Below are 26,175 nucleotides of genomic sequence, written 5' to 3'. Positions count from 1 at the left end.
TGCCTGTTCCCTGGTTTTCTCACAGACATGTGAGGAAAAGGGAGCATGGCTGGTTTGTACTTCAAGGAAACGGGGAGGTGACTGTTCCCTTCTGCTCAGCATTGCTGTAGTTGTACCTGGATGGTGAAAGGAAAGTTTAGATCCTGTGTTTAAAGCTGTTGGGAAACTGGACAGGGTCCAGCAAAGGAAGCCCCAGGCCTGCAGGGAGAGGCTGGGGAGGCCTGAGGGAGCTGGGCTTGTTTAGCCTTGCAAAGAGGAGGCCGAGAGGCAACTTCACAGCCCCCGCTGCTACGTCAGGGGCAATTAAGGGATGCTGGAGCCGAGCTGTTCTTGGCAGTGCAGCCAGTGTAACTGGGGGCAGTGGCCACAGGCTGTGCCCCTGGGGGAGCTCAGGCTGGGTGCTGGGAAGATCTTTGTCACAGAGCAGTGAGGGAACACCATCCAGGAAGGCTGCAGATCTCCATCCTGGCAGGCTAAACCCACTGCAGATCCCCTCTACTGGCATGGTCCCACCTGGAGCAGAAGATCTGATCTCCAGCAGTCCCTTTCAACCAGCATTTCAATGATTCTGTGAAACCATCCTCCTGCCTGTTGGGGTTTTTTTGCCGGGATAAACACCTTTCCTCTGGCCCTGGGCACAAGTCTTTGACTCCATACCCTGCGAGTCTGCATTGCAGATTCAAAGATGAGTCACATGGATATAGGGAGGGTAATTACATCTCAGTGAGCGTGAGAGAATCAGGCAGACTCAACTGGTATGGAAAAATACGGAAGGTGCTGGAAACTGTCAATAACACTCACAGAGGTCCCTGAGACTTGCTGGGATTTAGGTGTCTCTGGTTAATTTAGTGCTTACCGTCCTTGTTGAAGAGGATTGGCGCTAACAGTTCTTTAGCTTCTGATAGCAAAAGGTCAACAAGATCTGAAGATGGAAGAGATGTGTCTGAGACTGCGTCTGTTTTATCCTCTTCTGTTTCGTGGTTGACGCTTATAAATACGGAAAGTGCCATCAATACTTCTGTCAGAGAATGGTCATTGACAATCCTGGCCAGCCTCTCAGGAAGGATGTGCTACAGAAATTCTGTGTGTTTAGGGGGTTGCATCTCCATCCCTCAGCATTTAAGTATCTGTTAGACACACTTGCATCGCCTTGTTACAGACAAATAGCAAAGTATTCTTGAGAATTTGTCAAAAGCATTTCCCCCTCATTATATTAGAAATAACCAACTTGGAAACTTAAAAACTGATTTCCATCCCTCTTAAAAACTAACTTTTTTAAGGGACTGGTCATTATCGATGGGACAGTGACTTTTCAATGATTTAATCAGTTAAAAACACACACAGAGTTGTGATACATTTATGCTCAAGTGATAGGAGATGGGCTCTGGTTTGAGGGGAGTCCAGAAACCTGAGCTCTATTTCTGCAGCCATTCATGCAGCTGAGAGTCTTGTGAGCTCTTTGCTTACACTCTATCTACTCTAACTGCTGATGAAAAAGGATGTGGTCCTGCAGCCAAAACCTGATTTATGTTTGGAAAAGCAGGTGGGTCAAAATTCTGCTGCTCTGAAGCAACCTGCTTGGGGTCTGTGCTAACAAGAGCAATTTAACCAGAGCAGAGTTTCAGCTGCTCACTCCCCAAAAAAGCCTGGACAGAGACCAAATCCCCCCAGCACCAACCCACCAGCAGTCTCCAGATCATCTTTCTCCCATGGTTTCACTTCCAAAGTGAAAGTAAGTTTAGAAACTCTGGATAGGTTACGTGTGAAGCACTTTCCCCTGGGAAAGGTCAGAAAAGGACATTTCATGTTGCTGTTCACCATTCCCAGAAGCCATCTCCTACCTTTTCTCATCTGGTAAATCACTGTGTGTGCTCAGGACCTTGTGAACGTTCTGTCATGCAACAACAGAAAAAAAAAAAAAAATTCAAACTTGTAGGAATGAATAATTCCTGAGAACAAACCCCATGGGTTTTTCCTGATGATCAGATTTAATATGACAGTAATCAGCTTCTGCTTATTCATTGCCCTTGAAGCGAATATCTCAAGGCCTTTTGCAGCTCAGGCAGCATTTGTGAATCTACAGACACTGAATTCTGCATTTTAATACCACTGCTAAAATATATGAAATGCAACACAAAAATTCTCTTCCAAGGAATAATTTTGCAGGCTGCATTTCAGTGATCATTGCTGCCAGCAACCCCTGGCTCCTGGGTTGGACCTGCATGTGTAAGCTCTCATTACCATGCACGGTTCATGACTTCTCCAACACTACTGAGGGGTGGAGAAAAAAGGAAGATATTTTGCTCCAGTGCGCAAAATCTGTGATGTTTGACCCTGGGGTCAAGTGAGATCCATTTCCAAAGTCTGACCCCAAACTGCACAGGCTCCAGCACATACTGCTGAAGCTCTGGAGGCATTTAATTCTTCTTTCTCTGGAGCAGAGAACACAGCATCTACATTTCCTTTTGCTCCTCTGTTTCTGCTTGATTTCAAGAGTTCTTGGGACAGGCCACCAGTAGCCATAGCAGATACACTCAGTACTAATGCTTCCCATGCTGGCCAGTTTACTAATTACACATACTGGTATTCCAAATATAGGGAATGAAGTGGAAAACCAGACAACTGAAAGAATAAACTGTGAGATTTTGCAGGAAATCTAGGCAGGAAAAAGCACTGGAAGAGCAAACCCACTCTCTAGGCTCCTATTTATAGAGAAGCAACCCTCAGCTATACCAAGGGAAGGTGAGCACAGATGATTTTGACAGCACAGCTCCTGGAGCAGCCTCAGCAAAGGGAGCCAGGGAGAGCAGAGCCACCAGCAAAACCTGCACCACGGAGTTTGCATCGCTCCTAGGAGATGTGAGTTCATTCCCTGCTTCCTCCTAACCAAGAGAGTGACTTTTTAGGGTGAGACAGGGAAAAAAACCCTTTTGCTTATGGAGCAGGAAGTTGATTGGACTTGCAAAACCTGAGGGAAAGAGGCCGTGGTGATGCTGCAGCAGCGGGGCAGTTCCACACCTCACCTGCACAAACAGGAGCAGTTTCCTGTTGCTGATCTCCAGGCGCTTCCGTGAGACTTCGGATTTTCGTAGCTGGCCATCAGCCAGGGACAGCTGCCTCTTCAGCTCCAGGATGTCCTCCTGAGGCAGGGACACAGGAGGAGGAGAAAGGTGGTGGTGATGCTCCAGCTTTGGCTTTTGGAAACAACAGTTTGTGACATTTGCTACAAGCAAGAGCAGTGTCCTTTGGGAAGGGATGGTGGAAGTCATGCAGATTATAACACGGACCCAGAGACTGTGCTGGCCTGGTGGTCCCACTCAGCAAGTGATCTATGAGCTATTTCATTTTCTCCTGTGTAAACAGAAGGAGGGTAACCTTGGTTGTGGCTGCCCCTGGATCCCTGGCAGTGTCCAAGGCCAGGTTGGATGAGGCTTGGAACGACCTGGGATTGTGGAAGGTGTCCCTGCCCATGGCAGGGGGTTGGAATGAGATGGGCTTTCTGGTCCCTTCTGGCCCAAATCATTCCATGGCTCTATGAACCCACAGAAAAGTCTGAAGGGTTGTGGGTTTTCCCCAGACTGAGGGGTTGCATTACCTCTATTTCAGAGACATGTTTTGCTTTTTTCCCCGCCAGCTGCATCTTCAGTTCTGCAATTTCAGCCTCCAGCAGGTGGATCACTTCCTCGTAGTCCTGCTCGGCGCTGTGAGCCTGTCTCTGCACCACCTCGGCCATCTGCAGTTTGCTGTGCAGTGTCCGGTTCTCCGACAGGAACCCCAGCGCTTTCTGCAAGCACCCAGAACTTCTGATGAACACACCACGTCCCCCTCGGCTGCCAACCCCCAAACCCACCCCAAGCACCCCTGAAATCCCTTCACTAACTTGGTTCAGCCTCTGAAGCTCATCCTCCATTGACTTCTTGCTGTTCTCCACTTCTTTCAGGAGAGACTGTGGGAAACATTTTCAGCAGATTAGAAGCAACAAATGTCAGGACATTCTCTAGAATGCCCCTAGCCACCAGAATATTATTTTACAGAAGTTCTGTGCACTTTGCCCCCCACAGGGAGAGCTTTTAGGGCTGTGACCTGCAGAATTCTGCCTGGACACAGCCTAAGTGCTGACAGCCAGGTGAGGGTGAGAGGACAGGTGCTGCTTCTGTTAATCACGGACTGGAATTCTTAATGAGACCTGCTTTAAATACATTAACTCCCTGCTGAGAAGGGACTGCATGCTTTGAGTACAAATAAGTTTTCCTTTGAGGCTGAGAGTGAGAAAGAGGCAATTAAGGAGAGTGGAGGGTGAGAGGCTCCCGTGTGATGAGGAATGCACAGAATGCAAACTGGTGACTTCTCCAGAGGGACAGGCCACTCCATTCCCCCTGTGGAGAGCTACAGCAGAAGGCCCCAGCCAAGAAATCTGCTCCAAGGGGAGGCTCCACCTTCAGCCTTCGGACTTCGTGCCGCAGATCTGTCATCTCCAGCTGCAGCTGCTCCAGGTCCTCGTTGCCATTGCAGTTGACAGAGTCAAAGGTCTGCAAGGAGAGGGATGGACTCATCACACATTGAATCAAAATCGCCTCAAAAAGGAGTCAGCATTTTTATGCAACAGATCAAATGGTACATTAAATAATTCAGCTCCAGGATGGTTCTTTTTGCCCCACAGAATTTCACTCTCTGATCCCCATCATTGCCGAAATAGCTGAGCCATGGTGAATTTTCACTTCATGAACCAGATGAAATTACTTAGAATTGATTAATTATGGCTATTTTTCCTTCTGCAAAACTGCCAGGCTGCTTCCTCATATTATCCCGTCGATACTGTCATTTCCTTATTAAAAAAGAGAAGTTGGAGGTCTTTTATAGAACTTCCTATAAACAAAATGATTAATGAATAGTTCTGCCTTGTCTTTAGAACAACCAGAAAACGGTAATTTAGCTTTTCCCATCTCAGAATTCCATGGATTTCATGTAGAAGATCCATGGATTCAATGTAGAAGAGCTTTGGGGTGACTGACCAGGGAGTGAAAAGCCGATGTATCCAGCAAATTGGCCACTTCGTGCTGAGTGAAGAGTACGGAGCTGGAATCCAGACCAGCCTCGTCCAGCTCCTCCTGCAATAGATCCCTGAGTGCTTGGAGAACATCTGTGAGAAACAATCAGTTTTTACCAGGCTAAAAGAGAATATTGCTGTGTGTTAGGAGAAAATTCCACTGATTTTGGGGCCATCCACTGGTGCCAAGTAGGGTTTAGAGATGCCAGACAGCTTTCTCTAATAATCCTGGCTTCCTCAGCAATCCCATCAAGCTTAAATGAGTTGTTGGCAGTCTTTATCAGACTCTTGTTTCTTATCCAGCTGAAAAAACCTACACTTTTAAAACCCAGAAAACCCCAGATATTTTCACAGGGGAGTTTTCACGACTGTGCTTCCGAAAGTTTTAAAATTTTAAGCTAAACCCACATCTCCCTGACAAAAGGCACCTGCTGCCATTTCTCATGTTGCTGATTTAAACAAAAAGACAACTCAGTGAGTTCAGCACTTAAAAAAGGTGTTAAACTGACAAGTCTGAAATCCACATTCATTTTGCTTTCAGACATGAAGGAAAGCACAGCAGAAGGGGCTGTGTGGGACAGGTGGGAGCCATCAGGGAGGAGGCACCAGGGTCCCAGAGCTTCCAGTCGCAGAATCACAGAAACGTGGAATGATTTGGGCATAAAGAGACCATAAAGATGATCTCATTCCGTCCCCTGCCATGGGCAGGGACACCTTCCCCTAGCCCAGGCTGCTCCAAGCCCCAATGTCCAACCTGGCCTTGGACACTGCCAGGGATCCAGGGGCAGCCACAGCTGCTCTGGGCACCCTGTGCCAGGGCCTCCCCACCCTCCCAGGGAACAATTCCTTCCCAATATCCCATCCAGCCCTGCCCTCTGGCAGTGGGAAGCCATTCCTCCTTGTCTTGTCCCTCCAGGCCCTTGTCCCAAGTCCCAGTCCAGCTCTCTTGGAGCCCCTTTAGGCACTGGAAGGGGGTCCCAAGCTGGAGGCAGCTCTGCAGGTGGGGTCTCACCTGAGGGGGCAGAGGGGCAGAATCCCCCCCTCCCCTGCTGCCCACACTGGAGCTCAGCCCAGCACAGAGGGGGTTTCTGGGTGCTCACAGCCGAGACATGGCCAGCTCTCATCCTCCAGCACCCCAAATCCTTCCCCCAGGGCTGTTCTCCTTCCCTTCTCCACCCAGCTTGGATTTGTGCTTGAGATTGCCCTGACCCAGGAGCAGGACATGCACTTGGCCTTGTTGAACTTCATGAGGTTCACGTGCTCCCACCTTGAAGCCTGTCCCAGTCCCTCTGGATGGTGCTCAGTCTCTGGGCTGCAGCAGGAGCAGCATCTTTGCTGCCAGCACATTTGCTAAATACCTCCAATCATCCTTATTTCTGTCACCACAAAATTCAGCACCAGTCACTCGTAAGAGAGGGCCGTGGTTCCCATCCCTCACTCTGCACAAAAAAATTGATCCAGATACCTTGTGACTGTTCTCTCTGGTGGGGACATTGCTGATGGTTTGGGATTTTTGCTGAAAGCCTTCTGGGGAGCAGACCCTGTGGGCTGGACATGCTCTGGAAGGCCACAGAAAGCAGAACTGATGTTTATTTTCTGTGTCTCCTCTGGCCAGTTCCTGCTAGGAAAGCTGGGATTTTAAGGGAAGTAAGCCCTTGCACCAATCTGATTTTACCTGTGATAGGACAATGGGAATGGCTTTAAACTGACAGAGAGTAGGTTTAGATTAGATGTTAGGAAGTAATTCTTCCCTGTGAGGGCAGCGAGGCCCTGGCACAGGTTTCACAGTGAAGCTGTGGCTGTCCCATCCCTGGAAGTGTCCAAGGCCAGGTTGGACAGGGCTTGGAGCAGCCCAGGGTAGTGGAAGGTGTTCAGTGGAATGAGATGAATTTTGAGGTCCCTTCCAATGCAAACCATTCCAGGATTCCACGATTCTACAGAATGCCTTCTTTTGTGCTTGTGACTTTCCCTCTTTATAGGCTCCATCACTAGCCAGGCAGGTGTCTCACCTGCCACTTCTTTCCCTTTTTAGCTGCCAGTGAAGCCTCACAGAAATGACAGATCCCCCATGGACAGAGCTCCTGCTCACCTCCGTAGGCCACCGTCCCCTGCGAGTCCGTAGTCAGGCTTTGCCGGAGCTGCCTCTTCTTCTCCTCGGTCACATCCAGACCAAGATACTGCAGAACCTTGAGCAGAAACAAGGAGCCTTTAAAAAGGAAAATACTGGAAAAGCACCTCTTTGGGGTAAGCGCTGGGAAGACACTGCAGTTTCTGCAGGCAGCATCTCCCAAAGGAGCAGGCTTGGACTGGATTTCCAGTCTGTCCTTTCCTGCACATGTACAGAAATGTCTGCTCCTGAACACAGGTTCACATCCCTCCAAGAACATTTTATCTGCAGTCAGATTTGCAGCTCTGATGAGCTTTCAGGACTTTTATCAAAAGCCAGAGGAGTTTTAGCAAGACTCAGCTGGCAAGAGCTCAGCCTCTCCTTTCTCTTACTGCCCAGAAATTGTTTGGGACCAGGAAGATAAAAGCTGTTGACAGAGTGTTTCCCATGGAGAGAGGAGACATTCAAACATTTTGCTCCTCCACTGCATGTTTTACTCTCTCATTATTGCTGCTGCCCTAACTTCTACTGATACTTATCAGTTCAACCCCAGGGCAGCACAGCACACAGGAGCAGATAAACCTGTGCAAGCCTCACTTCCCTGCTGGCAGCAGCACCTGAAAGCTTTCAAAAGACAAAGTCGAGCTTAGCGGACTCTGGGGAAGAGCCCGAGTGAAACGTTGCCCCGTGCCGGGCTGCACGCACAGCTCCTGCTCACAGCACCTCCCGTCAATTCCCTGGGAAGGCGCTGCGGAGGGATCCTCGCTCACCGCTCCAGCACCAGCAAGTCCCTGGGATCCATCTGCTGTCCGTTCAAGTCCCACCTCCTGCTCCTCTGCCCACCACCCCGTGCAAGGCAGTGCTGCAGGCTCCCAGACTTCAGGATGTTGGCGTGGTTGGCCACCCCAAAGCCACCTCAGGTTGTGCCGCTCGGTGTCACCCCCACCCTGTCACCGCTGCAGCCGCCCGCGCCTAACACAGCTTTTAAAAGGGGAGCCAAGCGTTCCGCTCCTGCCAGCCGAGAGGAGCTGCTTTGTCCCCGTGAGGAGCAGAGGTCGCTGTGCACATTCCATCCTGGATGCCGCTTTGGGAGGATTACGCAGGCTCAGGAGAGCAGCTCCCGGGCGCCCTGCGCTGCCGTCGGGTGGCAGCAGATGTTCGTCACATCGGGGTGTCCCCGGCCCCGCACAAAGGGCTCTGTCCCCACATCCCCCCCTCAAACGCCACAACCACCCAAGGTGCCAGACTGGGACATGGCCCCCCCAGGGCACCCTGCCCCTCACCAGGGTCTTGGTGAGCGAATGCTCCATGCCCACAGAATGCGTTTTCCATAAAATGATGGAAGAATCAGCGGTTCTGGATGGCTCTTCGGTGCGATATCTCCTATCTCAGCCTTCCCTCGCCCGCGCCAGGCTGCCTGAGGTCACCCTAGCAGTGACAGCATCACCAAAAAGTTTGGAGGGCACAACCTTAGCCAATGGCATGATGTCCAGGGGAGGTGCAGCTGCCAGGAGAAGACTTCTGGAGCTTCATGGAGCACTGAGGAACAGCGAAGCTGAGCCAAGGGATATTTAAATGCCCCTTTGGACACCGTCAGGATGTTTCACCCTCTTTACTTTCAGAGGCTGGACTCGGCCTCCAGCAAACTCAGCTGGAGAATGGACTATTTCCTGCATAGTGCACAAGGAGGAGACCTTGCTTTGGGGAGAGGGATCCCGGCAGTTACCAGTTCGAGTTTTCCATCCTTGAGCCGGATGTGGGGATCCAGTGCTACTTTGGGTTTGGTGCCTGAAGCTGCTTTGTAGTTAGAAACTGAAGCAGGTGCTGAAAAATCAAAAATAAATATTAATGGAGAAGCATTTGGGTAGAGGAAGAGGTGTCTGCAAAGCAAAATTCAGATCTCTTGTTGCATGAAATATAAAGTGTGTGCAGCAGGGCAAAAATCCAAGTCCAGGATTTACTAAAACCAACTCTGGAAGGCTGAGCTAGGCCACTCTTGGAAAGACTGGATATTGGGGCAAATCCTTCTGAAACTGGGCTTCTGCACGGTTTAAAATGAGATGTTTCAACCAGGGACAAAGGACTGCAAAAATAGCACTTTGGAAATTTCCAATCACAGAGTTTTATGGAGTCTTGGAGTTATGGTGAACTGTGAGAAAAAGGAATTAAAAACTGCCTGGTTCTTGTCTACTCTGATTAAGCAAAACTGAAAGAATTCCTGGCACCCATGGGAACAAACAGACTAGAAGTGATGTGGAAAAGCACCACTGTGAGGTTTTTTCCCCTCCCCAAGACTGCAAAAGCCTTGAGCCCTTTTCCCCTGAGCTGGGCAGGCAAGTTTTTTGGGTAGAAGGAGCCACATGTATTGTGAGGCAGCCACAGAGGCAGAGAAAGGCAGAGGCAGCAGCTGCTGTGCTGGTAAAAAGCTGTCATGAGCTGGAGGATCCAGCTGCTAACAGCTGGCTCAGCATTGCCAGCACTGCTGCACAAGGCCTGCCCCTCCATCCCTGGAGGGAACCCCACCTTTTCCATTATGATTAACCCTTGTCTGTAAGGAGCCATGATATTCCCTGGAAAAAGGGCTGCAGGAGGCATTACCTGCTCCTGAACAACCCCAGCAGACTCCAGAAGGGTGCAGGGTTGCTGTGCCTGCCCCTGCCCACCCTCAAACCATCAGCCCAGGTGACAAAATTCCTTCTCATGCCAGTGACACAGGATTCGCCCAGGGAGCAATTCCTTTTGCCTGCTTGGGATCTGGTTAACATCACAGGAGACCCTGTTTTGCAAAGTAACACAGCTCCTCTGGAATCCCTGGAGCACTTCTCCGCACACCCTCCTGTCCATCGGGCCAGAGCCCAGGTGCCAGGAGAAGACAGTGAGGAGCAGCAGAGGTGCTGCATAATCCTCCTAATCCCAGCATCCATCTGCTCTGCTGAGGCCAGCAGCTGGGAAGCAGCAAGAGGTAACAAATGGGTTTGCTGGATCGGCCACCACCACTTTCCTCTCCAAGTTCAAGGGCAGAGCTGTTACCCTTCGAGCCGTGGCTAATCAGGATTAGCTCCATGTGGCTTTGCTGTCAGCTCTGGACACAGCCATATCCAGGGCATCCATCAGGCACCCAGAGAGAGGCACTGACTGGCCCAGGCTCCCAGCCTGGCTGTTCTTTCAAAGCCAGTTGTCTGTTTGTATGGGTGACAACACTGACACAAAGCCTCCTCGGCATTCCACGTTCAAATCCTGCAGGGATAAAATCCCCCAGCTAAGTCAGGCCATGGTCAGGTCACTGCTGTTGCTGGATTGCAGCAACAATCTGCAATCTCTGTCCCCATCACCAGGACTGGCTGTCCATGGTGGCCACCTGAGAGTCTCCATGGCATCTGCAGGGTGCTCAGGGCAGGGAGGACAGAGCATGTCCCTGTCCCAGGGCCTTTCCAGCGGAGCACGGATGGCAGAGCTGAAGCTGCTGAGCTTGCCCAAGGTGAGCCAGGCATCCCTGGGAGCAGCTGCTCCATCTCCTGCTGATCCCAGGGATGGACTAAGCATCATTTACCTCCAGTGCTTGCTCTTAGCCTTCCAGAGGGGAATTACAGCAAGGCACAGGGATTTGTAAGCAGAGCCAATGTCCCAGGGAAGGAAGGGCTGTTGGATTTGAGGCCGCAAGAATGGTGGGCAGCACTTGCTCAGGGTTTGTTGGGGAAGTCCATCTTTCCCTTGGGGCAGGAGTAACCCTCATATCACAGGGATATGGGGTACCTTGGTGGAGGTTGTCTCTGTGGGCTCTGGGGATTATTGAGGTTTCCTCAATATTATTAAGGGATTTGGGAAGCTGCAGGGTGATTCAGGTTCACCCCCCATTGCTGCCACACTGTTGGATGAACAGAGTGGGTCTCTTCACAAAAGATAAGAGCTCAGGAGACCCAGAGCATGGAGATGAAACACAGCATGGAAAAAATAAGCAAAAATTGAAGCTTGGACGTAGAGAGAAATCTGTTTTAATCACATCTCTAAGCAATTTCCCAATCTGGCCAATTGAGGGCATCCTCAAAGCCTGTTCAGAGCCCAGGGTTGCTGTGTACATCCCAACTATCATTACCTGCCTGCTTTTATGCTGTGTGTCCAAGAGCCCCCCATTCCCACCAGAAGGGAATGTAGCCTGTGGAGAACCTGCTGCATGTCTGAGGTGGGCAAAGCCCTGCTGCAAATGAACCACAGGCTGAGAGTGGAGGAATTTGTCTCCTGTGAATAGCTCAGTCCTCGAATGCCTTAGTAAAGAGTTTTGCTGCTGTGGGCAAACATGGACATAATTACTACTCGTTGAGTAAACCAAGCTGCTGCTTTGCCCTCTCTCTGAGCAGGCTGAGTGTCATTATCACCCCATTAAATTCCACTCCAGCAGTATAAACACTGATAAAAAAATGTGGTGATAGGACAAGGGGAATGGCTTTACACTGCCAGAGGGCAGGGTTAGATGGGATATTGGGAAGGAATTGTTCCCTGGGAGGGTGGGGAGGCCCTGGCACAGGGTGCCCAGAGCAGCTGGGGCTGCCCCTGGATCCCTGGCAGTGTCCAAGGCCAGGTTGGACTTTGGGGCTTGGAGCAGCCTGGGACAGTGGAAGTTGTCCCTGCCTATGGCAGTGGGTGGAATGAGATGGGCTTTAAGGTCCCTTCCAACCCAAACCATTCCATGATTCTGTGATTCTATAATTTCATGATCCTCAGCTCCAAGGAACCCCCACAAGGAGAATGGTTGAGCAGGACTCACCTGAGACCGTAAGCTCTGGTGGGCAAATGTCTGGTGACAAAGAAGGCACAGGAAAAGGATTTTCACGTCTATTCTAGAAAAACAAGACAAAATGGCACAGACAGTCACTAAGAAGAATCTGTTGGTGTAAATAATGAGCAGAAGATAAGAGGAGTTCAAGAGTCATGAGGGCACCACATACTCCTCTTGTGCAGATGGGCCTAAAGAGAGTCCAGGGGTTTCTCTGGGAGCACCTGGCACAGGATGAGCCACCCCAAAACCTTGGGTCACACACAAACGACTCTGTCCTTACTGTGACTGTGCTTGAGCACTGAGGCTGGATTTGACCTTGCCTGGTTTCTCCACAGAGGTTCTCCCTGAAGCTCTGCATCCAACCCAGCGGGGAGGTCCCGAGTCTGACCACAGCCAGGTGTAATATTTACCCCAAATACATAATTATCCCAGTGAGCAGGGCAGGAAGCCGAGTTTAGTTCCCACCTTGTCTTACGTGCTACGTCACGGCTGAAAGCACAAGGAAGAGGGAGAAACAATCTGAGGGTGAGCACCACCGAGACAGCTCTGGCAACTGGGGACTTGGATGCCAAGAAGGGCACAGGACTGGTGTGAGGACACACAGACAGGCAGCACGGGTGCCTGGGCACTCTTCCCCTGGTGTGGAAACCCCGATCTCATTAGAAGTTCCATCTTTCAGCAGCAAAGTGAGGACAGGAGCCATTTCAGTCCAGCCAATGGTGTGATTTCATACAAGTGCACAGCATCACACGAGCTGCGGGTCCAACCACACCACTCAGCCACAGCTCCAGGGGCTCTGGTGCCATTCTAGGGCACATCTCCAGCCTGGTCCACCCAAAGGCAACACATACGTGACATCCATGCAAGTCTGTGTCCCCACAGGGCTGGAAAGCAAGATGTTTTGTGAATGTTCTTGTGTGAAAGGAACATCCAGTCAGCCCTTCTTGGAGGGAATTTGTATGGAAGGGGGCAGAAAGGACACCCAGCATGGCATCAGTCCAGGAGGGGGTGACAAATGCACAGAATGGAGCCGCAGACCCTGAGGGTTGTGTGGATAAACCCTGTCCAGCCATTCACAGCTTGAGCACTTCTCTGCAAACGCAATGTGGAGCTTGGCTTTGCAGGAGGAATGAGCCTGGCTTATCATTAGAGTAGTCAGGAACAGGAATGGGCTGTGCAGGAATGCTGGGGATTCATCCTCATCAGAGGGCTTGAAGAATAAAGAGTTGCTCCTGCCTTTGGGTAGGAGCCTAGATCAAACTGACTCCAGAGATCCCTTCCAGCCCTATGACTGGTGCTGAATCAGATGCAGGTTGCTATCCACAGAAGGGCTTTGTTTTTTTTAAAACCTGAGACTCCTGAAACTGGTCTGAATGCAGGCCCTGGAGATGAAACTGCTGTCATTATCTCCACAGATCCATCTCTGTCTCAAACCCAAGAGAGAAGAAATTATTTCAGATTTAAAACACCTGCCTGCAGGTAAATACATCAACAGTACAGACTTTCCACTGGATTTCCAGAAATATTACCAAGGAGTCCCTAAAGAAGAGTTCTCTGATCAAGAAAAGATCCCAGGATTGATGTCTGTTAGAGATGAACTTCCACCTACCTCTGGGGACCTCACGTGGACTTTCAGCCTGCAGGAGCTCAGGCCGTTTCCCACAGCCTTCGGAGGCGGGGATGGGATGTTGTTGTGAACCGACAGTCCGGGATGTAACCGTCCCCTCCCAGGAATAAAGGCCACTTCTGTGCTTCCCTCGTGTCTTCAGCAAACAACAAACACAGAACCTCTTATTAACAAAACAAAAGGCACAAATTTGCAGAGCTCCCATGCTTGTGGTTCTGCCTTCAGGATAACCTCACCTAAGCCTGAGTAGCCTGCACCAGTGCAGCTGGGTCTCCACCAGCTGCGTTCCATGGAATCATGGAATGATTAGGGTTGGGAAAAACCCCTAAGATTGAGTCCAACCATTCCTCTGGTACTGCCAAGGCCACCACTGACCCATGTCCCCCAGTGCCACATCTCCATGGTTTTTGAACACTTCAAGGAATGGTGATTCCACCACTGTCCTGGGCAGCCTGTGCCAAGGGCTTTACAACACTTTCCATGTAGAAGTTTTTCCTAACATCCAATCTAAACATCCCCTAGCACTACTTGAGGCTGTTTCCTCTTGTCTCGCCCCTTGTTAATTGGGAGAAAAGCCTTACCCCCACCTGGCTCCACCCTTCTGTACAGATCCATAAGGTCTCTCCCGAGTCTCCTTGTTTTCCCTTTTTTAAACTTCACTTCTGTTTCAAAGCTCTGCTGGGTAGTGATAGGAGATAGTCATGAGACCCAGAACATCGGGATGGGCTGGATCACACTTCAGGATGATCCATGCCTTCAAGATTTCCTTATGTGACCACCTTAAAGCATCATTTAAGACTAACAGTGCCCTTGAAGCCAAACCTTGGTATGACCTGAAGTGTTCTGCCTAAGCCTCAACAGCACATGATGATGACAGGAAATGCTTTCTATGTCTACCTGAATTTGGCTTTTTCAATTATTTTTCTGGCCTCTTCATGCGTGCTGCCCACCAGAGAATCTCTGTTGATAGCGATGAGTTGGTCTCCAGGTCGGAGCCGACCATCCTAAACAAACAGGGAGACAGACACAGCATTGGGAAGGGATATCTCTGCCCAAAGCCTTCTCTTGCAACACAAATCCTCATTAGTCCATGCAATTATTCATCTACTCTTAGAAAAACTGCTTCAGAACAGCCACAGCCTCTAGGAAAGGTCCCCTTGGCAGAGCTCCCGAGGGTCTCCGCACTGACTTACCTTGTAACAGTCCCCGTCTGGCAAAAGCTCTTGGACATAAATCATGGGCCCATCAGGCCTGTTGGATCCACCACTGATTGTCAGCCCCAAGCCAGAGGAGTTTGCTATAGAAATGCTCTGGATTCCTGAGTCCATGGAGTAGCTGCAAGGGAGAGAAGCCAACAGGTGACTCAAGGTCATCTGGGTTATCTTCCCATATTGCTGAACAAACTCTGCTTGGATTTCTTTCCATGCATCCTTCTACCTTCTCCCAACCTTTTTTTTTGCATCCTTTCTTCCACCCACTGTTGGAAAGGGGAGGTGAGGGCTCCTCTTCTGGCAGACATTGTTCAGTGTTATGAAGGTGACTGATTTCCCTAATCCCAAATAGGGGAATACTCATTTAGAGAAGAAACTAAAGATTTAACAGAATATATTTGGCATTCCTGGTTTTATAGCCAAAAGCACACAAAGGATCAACACGGTTGTTGCTCAAATCCAGCTAAATCACCAGACAGCAATTTACAGATGGATCAGCTATCAAGCAGCTCTTAGCAAACATCAGAGTGAGGCTCGGGAACACAGCTGGGTATGTCTTAACTGGGGTTTGGACCCAAAATCTTGCAAGATGCCCTAAGAAATGGGCATCCTTTACAGCAGCACCCACCACACTGTGAGTTGCTGCTGTGGCAGGTGGGTTGCCCAGTCGAGGATGAAAAGGAGCAGCAAACAGGCTGGACCCTTCCCTCCAAGAGCTGCTGGACAGGACCCAGCGGGCCACCAAGGCCCGGCCACAGCGGTGGCTCTGTGCCAGGAGGGAGGTTTGGCAGTGGCAGAGCTGTGGGAGCAAGATTTCACTGAGCTCCCATGGGCAGCACTGCAGCAGGGGGGATTTGGGGAAGGATTTGATGGTGTCTAAGGATTAGCAAGCCTTTTCCTCAAATGGGATGGGTGCAGCTGGCTTTTCACTTTTCAGTTTATTTCCGCAGCAGCCCAAAGAGTCTGCACTGGCTCCCTGTGTGACAACTTCAGACACAGCAGCAGCTGTGCATCCTGTGCCCCACAGTGACACCAGCACATATTCCCAGCAGTGCCATCCCTGGTGGTCAGACAGCCCACTGTGCCTTAGTCTTATGAAAAAACATTGCTTTAAGGTGAGTGATCTTAGGGAAATGATGTCATGAAACAAAGCATTAAATTCTCTGCTCAACCCAAAGTCTCAGACACTGACTGTGGTGAGATTGCATCGTATCCAACTCCCATTGCTCAGTGGAGTGGCAGGACCTCGGGGGATGCCACAATGAGAGGTTATAGCCCAGGGACAACCTGTGGTGAGCAGAAGGGGTTGCAGCCACATGCATGAAAAGACCCTTAGCCCAAATTACATCTCTCAGCTGACCACCAGTGCTCAGCTGAAACCAGTGCTCTGTGACTCCAGGGGCCTGGAAGACCACTGGGGCCTGGCACCAGCATGGAGACAAGCACAGCTAGGGACAGCATGGCAAGGAGGCCACCAAGACAGTCCTTTCTAGCCTAAATGCCCATTTCCCTGCCCACAGCAGGGGGTTGGAATGAGATGATCTCTGAGGTCCCATCCAACCCAACCCACTCTGGATTCTACATCTCAGCCTGGAGTGAGTTAACAGCACAGTAAGGATGGCTTCTCCAAACCAGCTGCCAAGTAGATGATCTGGTCTCTCCTCTGCGTGGGTCTCTCACTCCATGCAAGCAGCTTAAACCTCTGGTGCCAAATATTTGTCCTCTGCAAATCCCTAATAAGCTGGTATTTAGCAAGAGGATTTACTGGTTCTGCAGTGAGGGCTGATTCTCTTTACCAGCGATTTGTCTTGCTTGTACTGGCAAAGGAGGGGAGCTGTGAGCCCTGGTGACAAATGGTCCCCATTCCATGACTGTGAACACCCTCCGAGCTGTCCCTCTGGGGAAGGGCCCCAGAGATGAGACTCCGCAGAAAAACCAGCTCTGCCTGTCCAGACCTCTGACCCTGCGGAATGTGCAAGGGCAGATGACCACATGAAAACACACTCCAGGAGATGCTCTGGCCACCAAAGGACATGGAGAGGTGCTGGTGCTCTTGGAGCTTGGGGTCAACATGCCAGGAGCAGGGCAATAGGAAACAAGCTCCAAAAACACCTCCTGAAAGCAGCACCAGCCTTGCAGGAACGCTCTGCTCATGGTTTTAAGGTGATGTGCAGGCTCCTCTCAGCTGGCTGTAAACCATGGCCTCTCCCTGGGATTCAGAGGGGAGGAAGAGGAGCTGCTGCATGGTTAACCATAGTGCAGACATATTGACTGTCTCAACTGGGAAGCTTTTCACCCCTCGGGAACAAACTTCCCAGGAACAGCCAAGATGCCACCACCACATCCAGAAGATGCTGTGGCCTCGCAGCCATTGTGGTAATAGAAGAGTAGAGAGGACATAAGGATGAACAAAACTGCTCAACAAGCCCTGGAATTATTAACTGGGTGTATCCCAGTGACATTTGGTGGTCTCCTGATGACCCTGGTGGGATCTGTACGTACTGTGCGTGAGGGGCGTGCGCCGGGTTCCCAATGAAGGGGCTGTGGGAGCTGGCAGGGCTCAGCAGCAGTGGGCTCTGGGAGCGTGAGGATGAGCCTGAGGAGGTGCTCTCCAGGTATCGACCTCAACAGCAAAGTCAGAGTCAGTCCAGGGCACACAAACACTCCAGCATCACCCTCCCCCCTGCTCTGCCACTCATAGCTGATGCTGCATTCCTAGATTTTTGGGGAAAGCCACACGGTAGATAAAGACATCAGGATAGGGCTGAAGGAGAGGAAACATTTCAGCCTCCTTGGCACAATTCCAGCGTGGGACTGTCACCCCTCTGCCAACCCTACACACCTGTGCCACAGGGGAAGGGCCAGCAGCTGTCTGGTGGGATGCCAAGCCAGAGAGACAGCTTCCTTCCCCAGGCACACATGGCTTTGTGTGCTGGCACCTTGCTTAGGTCAACCTTGTTGCATCTCATGAAACATTGCCTATTTGCAAATGAAAAATCTTTGAATGAAGTATTGCTGAAACACATTGAAATCCAGAGCAAAAATCTACAGCTGCACCTCCCGCTGGAGTCACCTGCCAGCACATCAGTTAGGCAGAGTCTGGGGATCAGGGGAGTGGTTACGACCCCAACTCAAGCCTCTCTTGATCACCCCGTGGCACCAATGGCCACGGGCTGGGCATGCCCCAAGGACCTGCAACAAGGACGAGCTTTCTTCAAACCTCCACCCCAACACCTACTCAAACCAAACCACAGCTCTTTCAGAATGACTCTGGGATAAAGGAAACTCTCTCTGCAGAGAGAGGGGCTTTCAGTTCCCCCCACACAGACTGCTGAGCTACTCACTGCTGCCATGCAGGATCGGCGAGCTCCGCGCTGAGCCCGTGTTGCTCTGGGAGCCGAACTTCTCCAGCAGCTCAGAGAACTCTCTCCTGCAAACAAAACCATGGCATAGTCAGCTGGTGCTCAGAACTCCCCCCACATGATTATATGGCAGTGGTGCCTCTGATGGCAGTGACTTGGTACCAAGGCTGTAGGGCCGGTGCCCTCCAGCTGTGGGGAGCAGACGGAGCTTCCTCATGCGCAAGGGGAGCACCCTGGTTTCAAGAGCTTGTGCAAGGCTTCAGGTCTATAATCAATCTCATGGCAGTGCAGCTTTCCTGTGATGGGCTGGAGCTCCAGAGTGCTCCTTCCCTGCCCTGGAATGTGTTCAGGGCAAGAGGAGCTGGGAAGGGACATATCCTTAAAGGTCTTTTCCAATCTTTATGACCCTATGATTCCATGGACAGGCTCTGTGCTGAGGATTGTCACTCCTGAGAGAGGGCAGATGAACACTGGAGCCCTGCTTGCATCCTGCCTTGCACCCACCTCATGGACCCTCCTGGGAATGTTTTCACCCCCAGCTATAAGGCTCAAAAGTTTTGCAAACACACCACACGAATTAAACCCTGCCAGAAGAGCTGTAACTGTGCAAACATAACCCAAAAATTCTTAGCCTATTTGTGACTCCTTCTAGAATAGTGAAACACAGGTTATTTTCTGTTTTTTCTCCTCTTTTCCTGGACAGAAAGTAGATCCTGTAGCTCTTGCTGGAGTAAAGAAGGAGATGGCTTTCAGAGCACCTGCAGAAGCAGCAGCCCACTCTCCCAATCCATCCATGATGATGTTCTCCACAAACATCACAAGCTAAACTCTTGGAGCATAACACCTCAACAAAGACCTGCATGCAATCCCATCCCCAAAATCCCCTGGAAGATATCTCCATGCCCAAGGACCTTCAGTAATGCTTTGTTCCAGGTTGAGTTTGACCACCATGTGTTGAGCCCTTGATGAGCTGGAATTCCCTGTACACCACAGGTGATTCGCTTCATGACCTTTTGCCAAGTGTGACCTCCTGAGTTTTTGAACTCCATTGAGAACTACCACTGTCCACATTTACCAGCTCCTGCCTCCTTTCTGTAACCTTTCTTTGAGCTGCTGTGAGCCCCTCTTTTCCTTTCAGATGAGGAGGCATGGAAAGGGATGACTTCTTCTTCATGCTCACGTTCAGCAGCCTTCTGATCCACCCCTGCCACGTCGGCTCTTTGCTCTGCAATGGGGGGGGGGAGGTTCTCTCCCTTCATAACCCAACCCCACTTGATGGATCTGACCTTTTGGCAGAGAGATCCTCAAGGATGACTAATTTCTTACACATGCCAATTAATAAGCAGCCAGGCAGTGGTACAGACCCTGAAAATGTTGTTTCAGTGGCCACAGTAACACCATTAGATGTCTTCTTTGAAGGCAGGAGGGAATCCCCATGGGAAGGTGCCTTCCTGATGCCATAGCCCCAGGAACAGCCTGGCTATGAGTGGCTCCCTCTCAGGCTTGACAGTCAGACAAGCTCAAGAGGTGAACCTGTAGGAACCCAGCCACAGCAAAGTTCTCTGAGCGAGGAGACTGCAGTGACACACTCGCAGACGCTGCGTCATCTGCGTTCCTCACCAGCACAGATGTTGGGTGTTATTGGCTAGATTAGAGTCAACAATATTAACTGATGAATGAATCATCAGCTCCTCAGGTTCCTGCTGGAAATGCTCTCAGTAATTTACATCTTCCCAGTCACAACCAGCTCATTAACGAACTTCAAAGACCAGCGCATGCCTTATCTAATATTGCCATCAAATGTATGCCTTATTCATTCCATTTAATGCTAATTTAAAACCCAAGTGTCACACAATGCTCAGTGACATGCCTTGGTGAATCCCAGTATTTGCATCCATACTATTGTCTTTATCAACCAAACCCATGACCTTAAAAAAAGCCCACAGAAGCCCCACCTCCCACAAGGCTCTTTTGGCTTTCAACTCTTGGGCACAAACTTCCCAGGAACAGCCAAGATGCCACCAGGACATGCAGAAGATGCTGTGGCCTCCCAGCCATTGTGGTGATAGAAGAGTAGAGGGGACATAAGGATCATCAAAGCCGTTCTCCAAGCACTGGAATTATTTATTGGATCTACCCCTCAGACAGTGGCAGGCATTTGGTGGCCCACCAAGGGATGGCTGTGTGGGGCCAGCCCTGCGTGACCTGCAAGGAGGGGGGAGGCAGTTTCATAACGTAAGGCACCAAAATCATGTAAAATATTAGGAAAATTCCTCCACTGAAAGGATGTCATGCACTGGAACAGGCTGCCCAGGGAAGTGGTGGAATCACTAGAAGTGTTCAAAAACCATGTGGATGTGACACTTGAGGATGTGGTTTGAGTGGTAGCCTTGGCAGTGGTGGGTTAAGAGTTGGACTTGAGGGTCTCAGAGGGCTTTTCCAACCTAAATGATTCCACAAGCAGTGGGAAAGCAGAAGGACAAGTCAGGCCCTGGTTTGCTGCTCTGTGGATCCCTAAGCTGAGCCTTGGGTGGATCTCAGCAGAATTCTCCAATTTCCCAGTAAAGCCTCTGTGTTTCTGCAGCTGATTCACACCAGTTTCACCGGTAGCTGACACAGCCACAGCCTTACCCCTCCCTGACCCCGTGCAGGGGCAGGTCCCACACGCTGGAATCTCACGTATTATTCCCAGTGGTTACCAGGCCACCAGCACCTGCGTTTTGTTTTGGGCTGGGTATTTCTGTGGTCATCTATTGTTCCATTTTCCTCAGATAATAATCCAGCAGAGCACAGAGCAGCTTATAAAAACCAAACAATGGCTGAAATACTCTTAGTCAATGCAAATGCAACTGGTGCAGCAGCTCTGTGACCCTGCAAACCCCATCACCAATCTGGGCCGCCAAACTCTGTCATAAGGGAGGACATGCATGGGCTCAGCATTCCTTGTTGTTGTTTATTTAGTGTCCTGAAATGCATCCACAAAGGAGGTTTATCATTATTTGCTCAGGAGCCTGAATGAGCTCTGAGACCGCATCCAGCCCAGGGACAATGTGACCAAACGCCACCGTCCCGGCTCCTGCTTTGTTGGTCAATCCAGCCCCAGTTCCACCAGGGACACAAACACATGACTAACTTGAGGCACACACTTATCCCAGCAGAAAGTAATGCACTTTCTGGTGCCAATCTCCTGGGAATTAATTTTGTGCTCAGTGCTGTGTTTGGAGGAGTTTGACGCGGGCAGACGATGCCCAAACATTGCAGATTAATGAACGAGTGCACTGAAGGAATGCCAGCAGGCCCTGCTTTGTGCTTTCAGACACCAAGAGGCTTCAGAAGATGCCTTTAATATTTAAAATTTGACCCTTACTAAAACATTGTGAATTGTCAGGTGCCTGAAGGACTAAAATACCCAGCTTTATTAAAAAACAACAACCATGGCGTTGTATGAGGTGGAAAGTTCATTTTAACAAGCCCTTCTCCAGTTTTTTTCATTAGGATGCAAACATTTGAGGTCTGGAGGATGCTTGCAATAGAGCTTGGCCCTGGACAGCCTTCAGCCAGCCCCAGAGTGGGATGGGGGGTCTGCCAGCAGCAGCCAGCTCCAGGATGACTTTGCAGCAGGGGGTCAATCTCCCTGCAGAATATTGTTGTTTTATCTTATAATGCCTTTTTGTCCTGCCCTTTTGTTCCTGGGAGAACAAAGGGTGAATCCTACATCAAAGGTTACACAGCGTCTGGAAACCTCAGCTCTGCACCACAGCTGGGAGAGAAAGTGGAGCCTGTGACATCAGAAATTACTGGTTTGTCTCAAAAAAAAAACAAAGGTGCAGGTGAGTGGGAGCCATGAACCCAGAGCACTCCAAAAGCGTCACAAAGGCAGATTTTCTCACACACAGCTCCAGTGGAATCAGGGCACCCACAGCCAGGCTGGAGCTGACACCCAACTGTGTGGAGAGGTCACACCCTGGAGAGGTCACACCCTGGATGGGGCATCCAGAGGGACCTGGACAGGCTGGAGAGGGGGAACCGTGCAGAATTCGTAAAGCACACCAAGGCCAAGTGCAGGTGCTGCACCTGGGTCAGGGCAATTCCAAGCACAAATCCAGACTGGGTGGAGAAGGAATCGAGAGCAGCCCTGAGGGAAGGATTTGGGGTGTTGGTGGGTGAGAGGCTGAACTTGCCCCAGCTGTGAGCACCCAGAAACCCCCCTGTGCCCTGGGCTGAGCCCCAGCGTGGGCAGCAGGGGAAGGGGGGACTCTGCCCCTCTGCCCCCTCAGGTGAGACCCCACCTGCAGAGCTGCCCCAGCCCTGGGGCCAACAGCAGAGGGACATGGAGCTGCTGGAGAGAGCCCAGGGGAGGCCACGGAGGTGCCCCAAGGGCTGGAGCCCCTCTGCTCTGGAGCCAGGCTGGGAGAGCTGGGGGTGCTCACCTGGACAAGAGAAGGCTCCAGGGAGAGCTCAGAGCCCCTTGCAGGGCCTGAAGGGGCTCCAAGAGAGCTGGAGAGGGACTGGGGACAAGGCATGGAGGGACAGGACACAGGGAATGGCTTCCCAGTGCCAGAGGGCAGGGCTGGATGGGATATTGGGCAGGAATTGTTCCCTGGGAGGGTGGGGAGGCCCTGGCACAGGGTGCCCGGAGCAGCTGTGGCTGCCCCTGGATCCCTGGCAGTGTCCAAGGCCAGGCTGGACATTGGGGCTTGGAGCAGCCTGGGCTAGGGGAAGGTGTCCCTGCCCATGGCAGGGGGTGGGATGAGGTGAGTGTTGATGTCCCCTCCAACCCAACCATTCCATCCTTTCCCCCTCTCCCTGGTGGGATGGAAGCAGTGCCTGGCACAGGGGCATCTCAGCCGCTGTGTGACATGCTGGGTGTTTTTCCCAAAGCACCAGAGCAAGGCCATGTCCTTGGCACACCCAGGCTTGCTGGAGTCAGCCCCAGCCCTCCCTGCCAGTTTAGCACCAAGTGCTCAGAACAGCAAGGCCATGGGCTGAGCTGTCACTGTCACACACAGGGCTGGAAGGACAGGAGGGACTGTCCTGCATCTACTCCAGACCAGGCATGAGCTCCAGGCACAGCCCCTCTGCTGGGAGAAACAGCGTAGGCAGAGGAGCTGGGAAGTGATTCTGCCCCCTCACTTGGCCCTGGACCTCAGGACCTGTGTCCAGTTCTGGGCCCCTCACAAGAAGGACATTGAGGGGCTGGAGCGTGTCCAGGGAAGGGAACAGAGCTGGGAAGGGGCTGGAGCCCCAGGAGCGGCTGAGGGAGCTGGGAAAGGGGCTCAGCCTGGAGCAAAGGAGGCTCAGGGGGGACCTTGTGGCTCTGCACAAGTCCCTGACAGGAGGGGGCAGCCGGGGGGGGTCGGGCTCTGCTGCCAGGGAACAGGGACAGGAGGAGAGGGAACGGCCTCAGGCTGGGCCAGGGGAGGGTCAAGCTGGACATCAGGAGGAATTTCTTCCTCTAAAGGGAGCTCAGGCCTTGGAGTGGGCTGCCCAGGGCAGTGATGGAGTCCCCACCCCTGGAGGTGTCCAAGGAAGGCCTGGATGTGGCACTCAGTGCTCTGGGCTGAGAGATCAGCCAGAGGTGGGACTCGATGTTGAAGATCTTTTCCGACCTCAGTGATCCTGTGAGTCTGTGACTCTGTTCCATAGTGCCAGGGCACTGCAGAGAAGCAGCCTTTCCTTCCTGCTGGCCGTGTGAGCCCTGTTAATCCCAGAGCCCCTGTTCCCGGGATGCGGGGGATGCATCCCGTGTGGAGACACAATGAATTCAGTATTTTATCCTGCCAGGACTGAGAGGTGCAGCACAAACTGGCTTCTCCCAGTGATAAACCTGACAGACCGGGCTGATATCTGTGCAACGCAGAGAAACAAGGAACTATTGTAACTTTCAGGCTGAGAATGAATAAACAATAATTATGACTATGCAATAAAATTATCCTCATTAGCTGAAGGTGAGCACAGACGAAAATCAGATTCAAGCATCACCTAAACCTGGTGAGTCCAGCTCTAAATCTGAATTCTCTGCTTTGAGCCCTGGCATTACTGCTGCTCTCCGCAGCCCAGCTGATGCGACAGGCCCAAAACATGCATCTGATACACGCCAGAGACTGAGTTCCACGAAAAGCACAGGTAATTTGGGCCTATAATTAACTCCAGGGACAAATAATAGCGTTTATGACTCCAATTCACCCGAGGGCAACCACAACAAAATGCTACTCAGCTGAGTCATTGGGAAAATTGGCATGAGGGTTGGATCCAAACCCAGAGCCATGACGTTCCCTCCTCCAGTGTGCCTTGAGCGCTCGGGGTGAGGAAGGATCTGAAAATAAACTGCATTTTCTCTGCCCTGTGTCCTCCTCAGCTTTCAGGTCTCGTGAGCTGCTTTGCTGGGCAGTGGGAAGGTGGGAAGCTGCCCACAGCTCATGGCATGGCACCTTCACAGGCATCACTGCCAGAGATGATGCCCCGCTTCCCCCCGGCTGCCTGCTCACCCACGCTCAAGGACAGACTTAAAAGATAACAGGACATCCCTAAAAGATAAAACGAAGTGGGAAAAAAAAGTAGAGAGCAGAAAATCCCCCTGTTCCCACAGCCCTTAATCCTGGAGATATGTATTCGTGTATTAAACAGTTTGCGAGATGATTATGTAAGTGAAATCTCTGCAAATCTTTTGGAAAAAAAATAATAAATAAACTGATTACTTCCCCTCTTTCCCTCTGGCTAACCTTTTGCAGATTTAACAGATAACCAACAGTGAACGGACGCCAAATGAATTGCTTAAAGTTTCATTGCCCTGCCGGCCTGCCCCAGGTCCCTGCAGGGCGACTGGGGACTGCGGGCAGCAGGGGGGAGCCGCAGCCGGCAGAGCCGGGCGTGCGTGTGCTTTAGGAAACATCTGCTGCAATTTGGGATATTAGGAGCCACATCGACATGCACGAACAGCTTGAAACAGATCAGCGTGGAGGCAGAAAACCTGTGCTGGGGGCTCTGGCTGAGAAATCAAGTGTTTCCCGGAGCAAGTCCTGCTGCTGCCAGACACAGGGAGCTGCTGAGCTGTGGGATCCCATCCCTCCTACCGGGACAGAGTGTGAGATTTGCCCCTCCAAGGGAACTGCTGTGATCCACAACTGCATCCTGAGCATCCCTACTTGGACCAAAGGATCTCTGGTGACCTACTTGCTTCACCCAGCACTTCCTCAGCAGCTGCTGAAGGACTTGCACTTAATGTAATAATAGGAGATGCTACTTCCCCTGGCAGAGGGTGGCTGAAAAGCAGCCCGTCATTAATAGCAAATAATTCTTGCACCAGTGTATTGCTGTGTCAGAATTAGCCTCAGCCCTGTCATTACAGCACTCTCACTGCTCTGCCAAGGCAGGAGCTCTGCGCAGCGGCTGATGGATCAGGAACGAATCCATCATCTCTGACACTAACAGGATGTGGGTGCATTGAGCAAGTGACTCTGGCCTTCAGCCACCCACACGCAGAGCAGAGCCCCAGAGCCGGGAACCTGCCTGCCCACAGCCTCACTCTGCCAAATCCCACCCTCGTTCCTCTGCTTCCTGCCACACCTCGGCTCTCCCGAGAGAAAAAGGGAGAGGATGTGCCAGCACACTGTGCTGCATCTCCCATGGGATGTCAGCAAAGACCCCACTAATCCAATACCTTGGTTCCCACAGCTTTCTCATGGCACCATCATTGTCCCACACAGCTTAAATCCAGTCAAGACAAGACTGAACTCTTCCCTTCTCCTTCCAAACCCTCTGAGTCTCTCCAGAGAGAGCAAGGTTTTCCAGGGAGCTACAAAGGGATGGGTTTCAGGGAGAAACTTCTCATCCTCCCTGAGGCGGAGGAAACCTCTGGGGAAGGAAGACCTTAACTCAACATATCCAACCAGAAAGGAAAGGGAAGATCCTGCTGTACCCGTACATCTTCCTCCAGAGCCCTGTGCAGGATGTGATAAACCACCACACAGTGCAGCTGAGGGATCTGTGCCACCCTACAGCCAGGACTGGAGCAGCCCTGGTGCTCCCTGGGGAAACACCTGTGGAA

At 51.3% G+C, this 26,175-nt stretch overlaps 1 protein-coding gene across 4 annotated transcripts in view; it reads right to left on the bottom strand.

The window, feature by feature from the left end:
- The window catches only part of LOC125334295 (syntaxin-binding protein 4-like), a 48,782-nt gene that overhangs the window by 2,098 nt on the left and 20,509 nt on the right, over positions 1-26,175 (bottom strand). For all 4 annotated transcript variants that reach the window (XM_048321010.1, XM_048321012.1, XM_048321011.1 and 1 more), the window contains exons 6-20: positions 18,111-18,196; positions 17,269-17,389; positions 14,749-14,890; positions 14,453-14,559; positions 13,538-13,691; positions 11,917-11,989; positions 8,881-8,978; positions 7,137-7,233; positions 5,013-5,140; positions 4,437-4,529; positions 3,881-3,946; positions 3,596-3,784; positions 3,024-3,140; positions 1,842-1,891; positions 857-987 (exon numbers count right to left, since the gene is read on the bottom strand). In XM_048321010.1, coding sequence (XP_048176967.1) covers positions 857-987; positions 1,842-1,891; positions 3,024-3,140; positions 3,596-3,784; positions 3,881-3,946; positions 4,437-4,529; positions 5,013-5,140; positions 7,137-7,233; positions 8,881-8,978; positions 11,917-11,989; positions 13,538-13,691; positions 14,453-14,559; positions 14,749-14,890; positions 17,269-17,389; positions 18,111-18,196 — 1,652 coding nt within the window. The remainder of the gene's footprint in view (positions 1-856; positions 988-1,841; positions 1,892-3,023; positions 3,141-3,595; positions 3,785-3,880; positions 3,947-4,436; positions 4,530-5,012; positions 5,141-7,136; positions 7,234-8,880; positions 8,979-11,916; positions 11,990-13,537; positions 13,692-14,452; positions 14,560-14,748; positions 14,891-17,268; positions 17,390-18,110; positions 18,197-26,175) is intronic.

Source organism: Corvus hawaiiensis, chromosome 16, assembly GCF_020740725.1.
Source record: "Corvus hawaiiensis isolate bCorHaw1 chromosome 16, bCorHaw1.pri.cur, whole genome shotgun sequence".
NCBI lineage: Eukaryota > Metazoa > Chordata > Aves > Passeriformes > Corvidae > Corvus > Corvus hawaiiensis.
The sequence above is the reverse complement of the archived record's forward strand: the minus strand, read 5'-3'. Positions and strand labels throughout refer to the sequence as shown.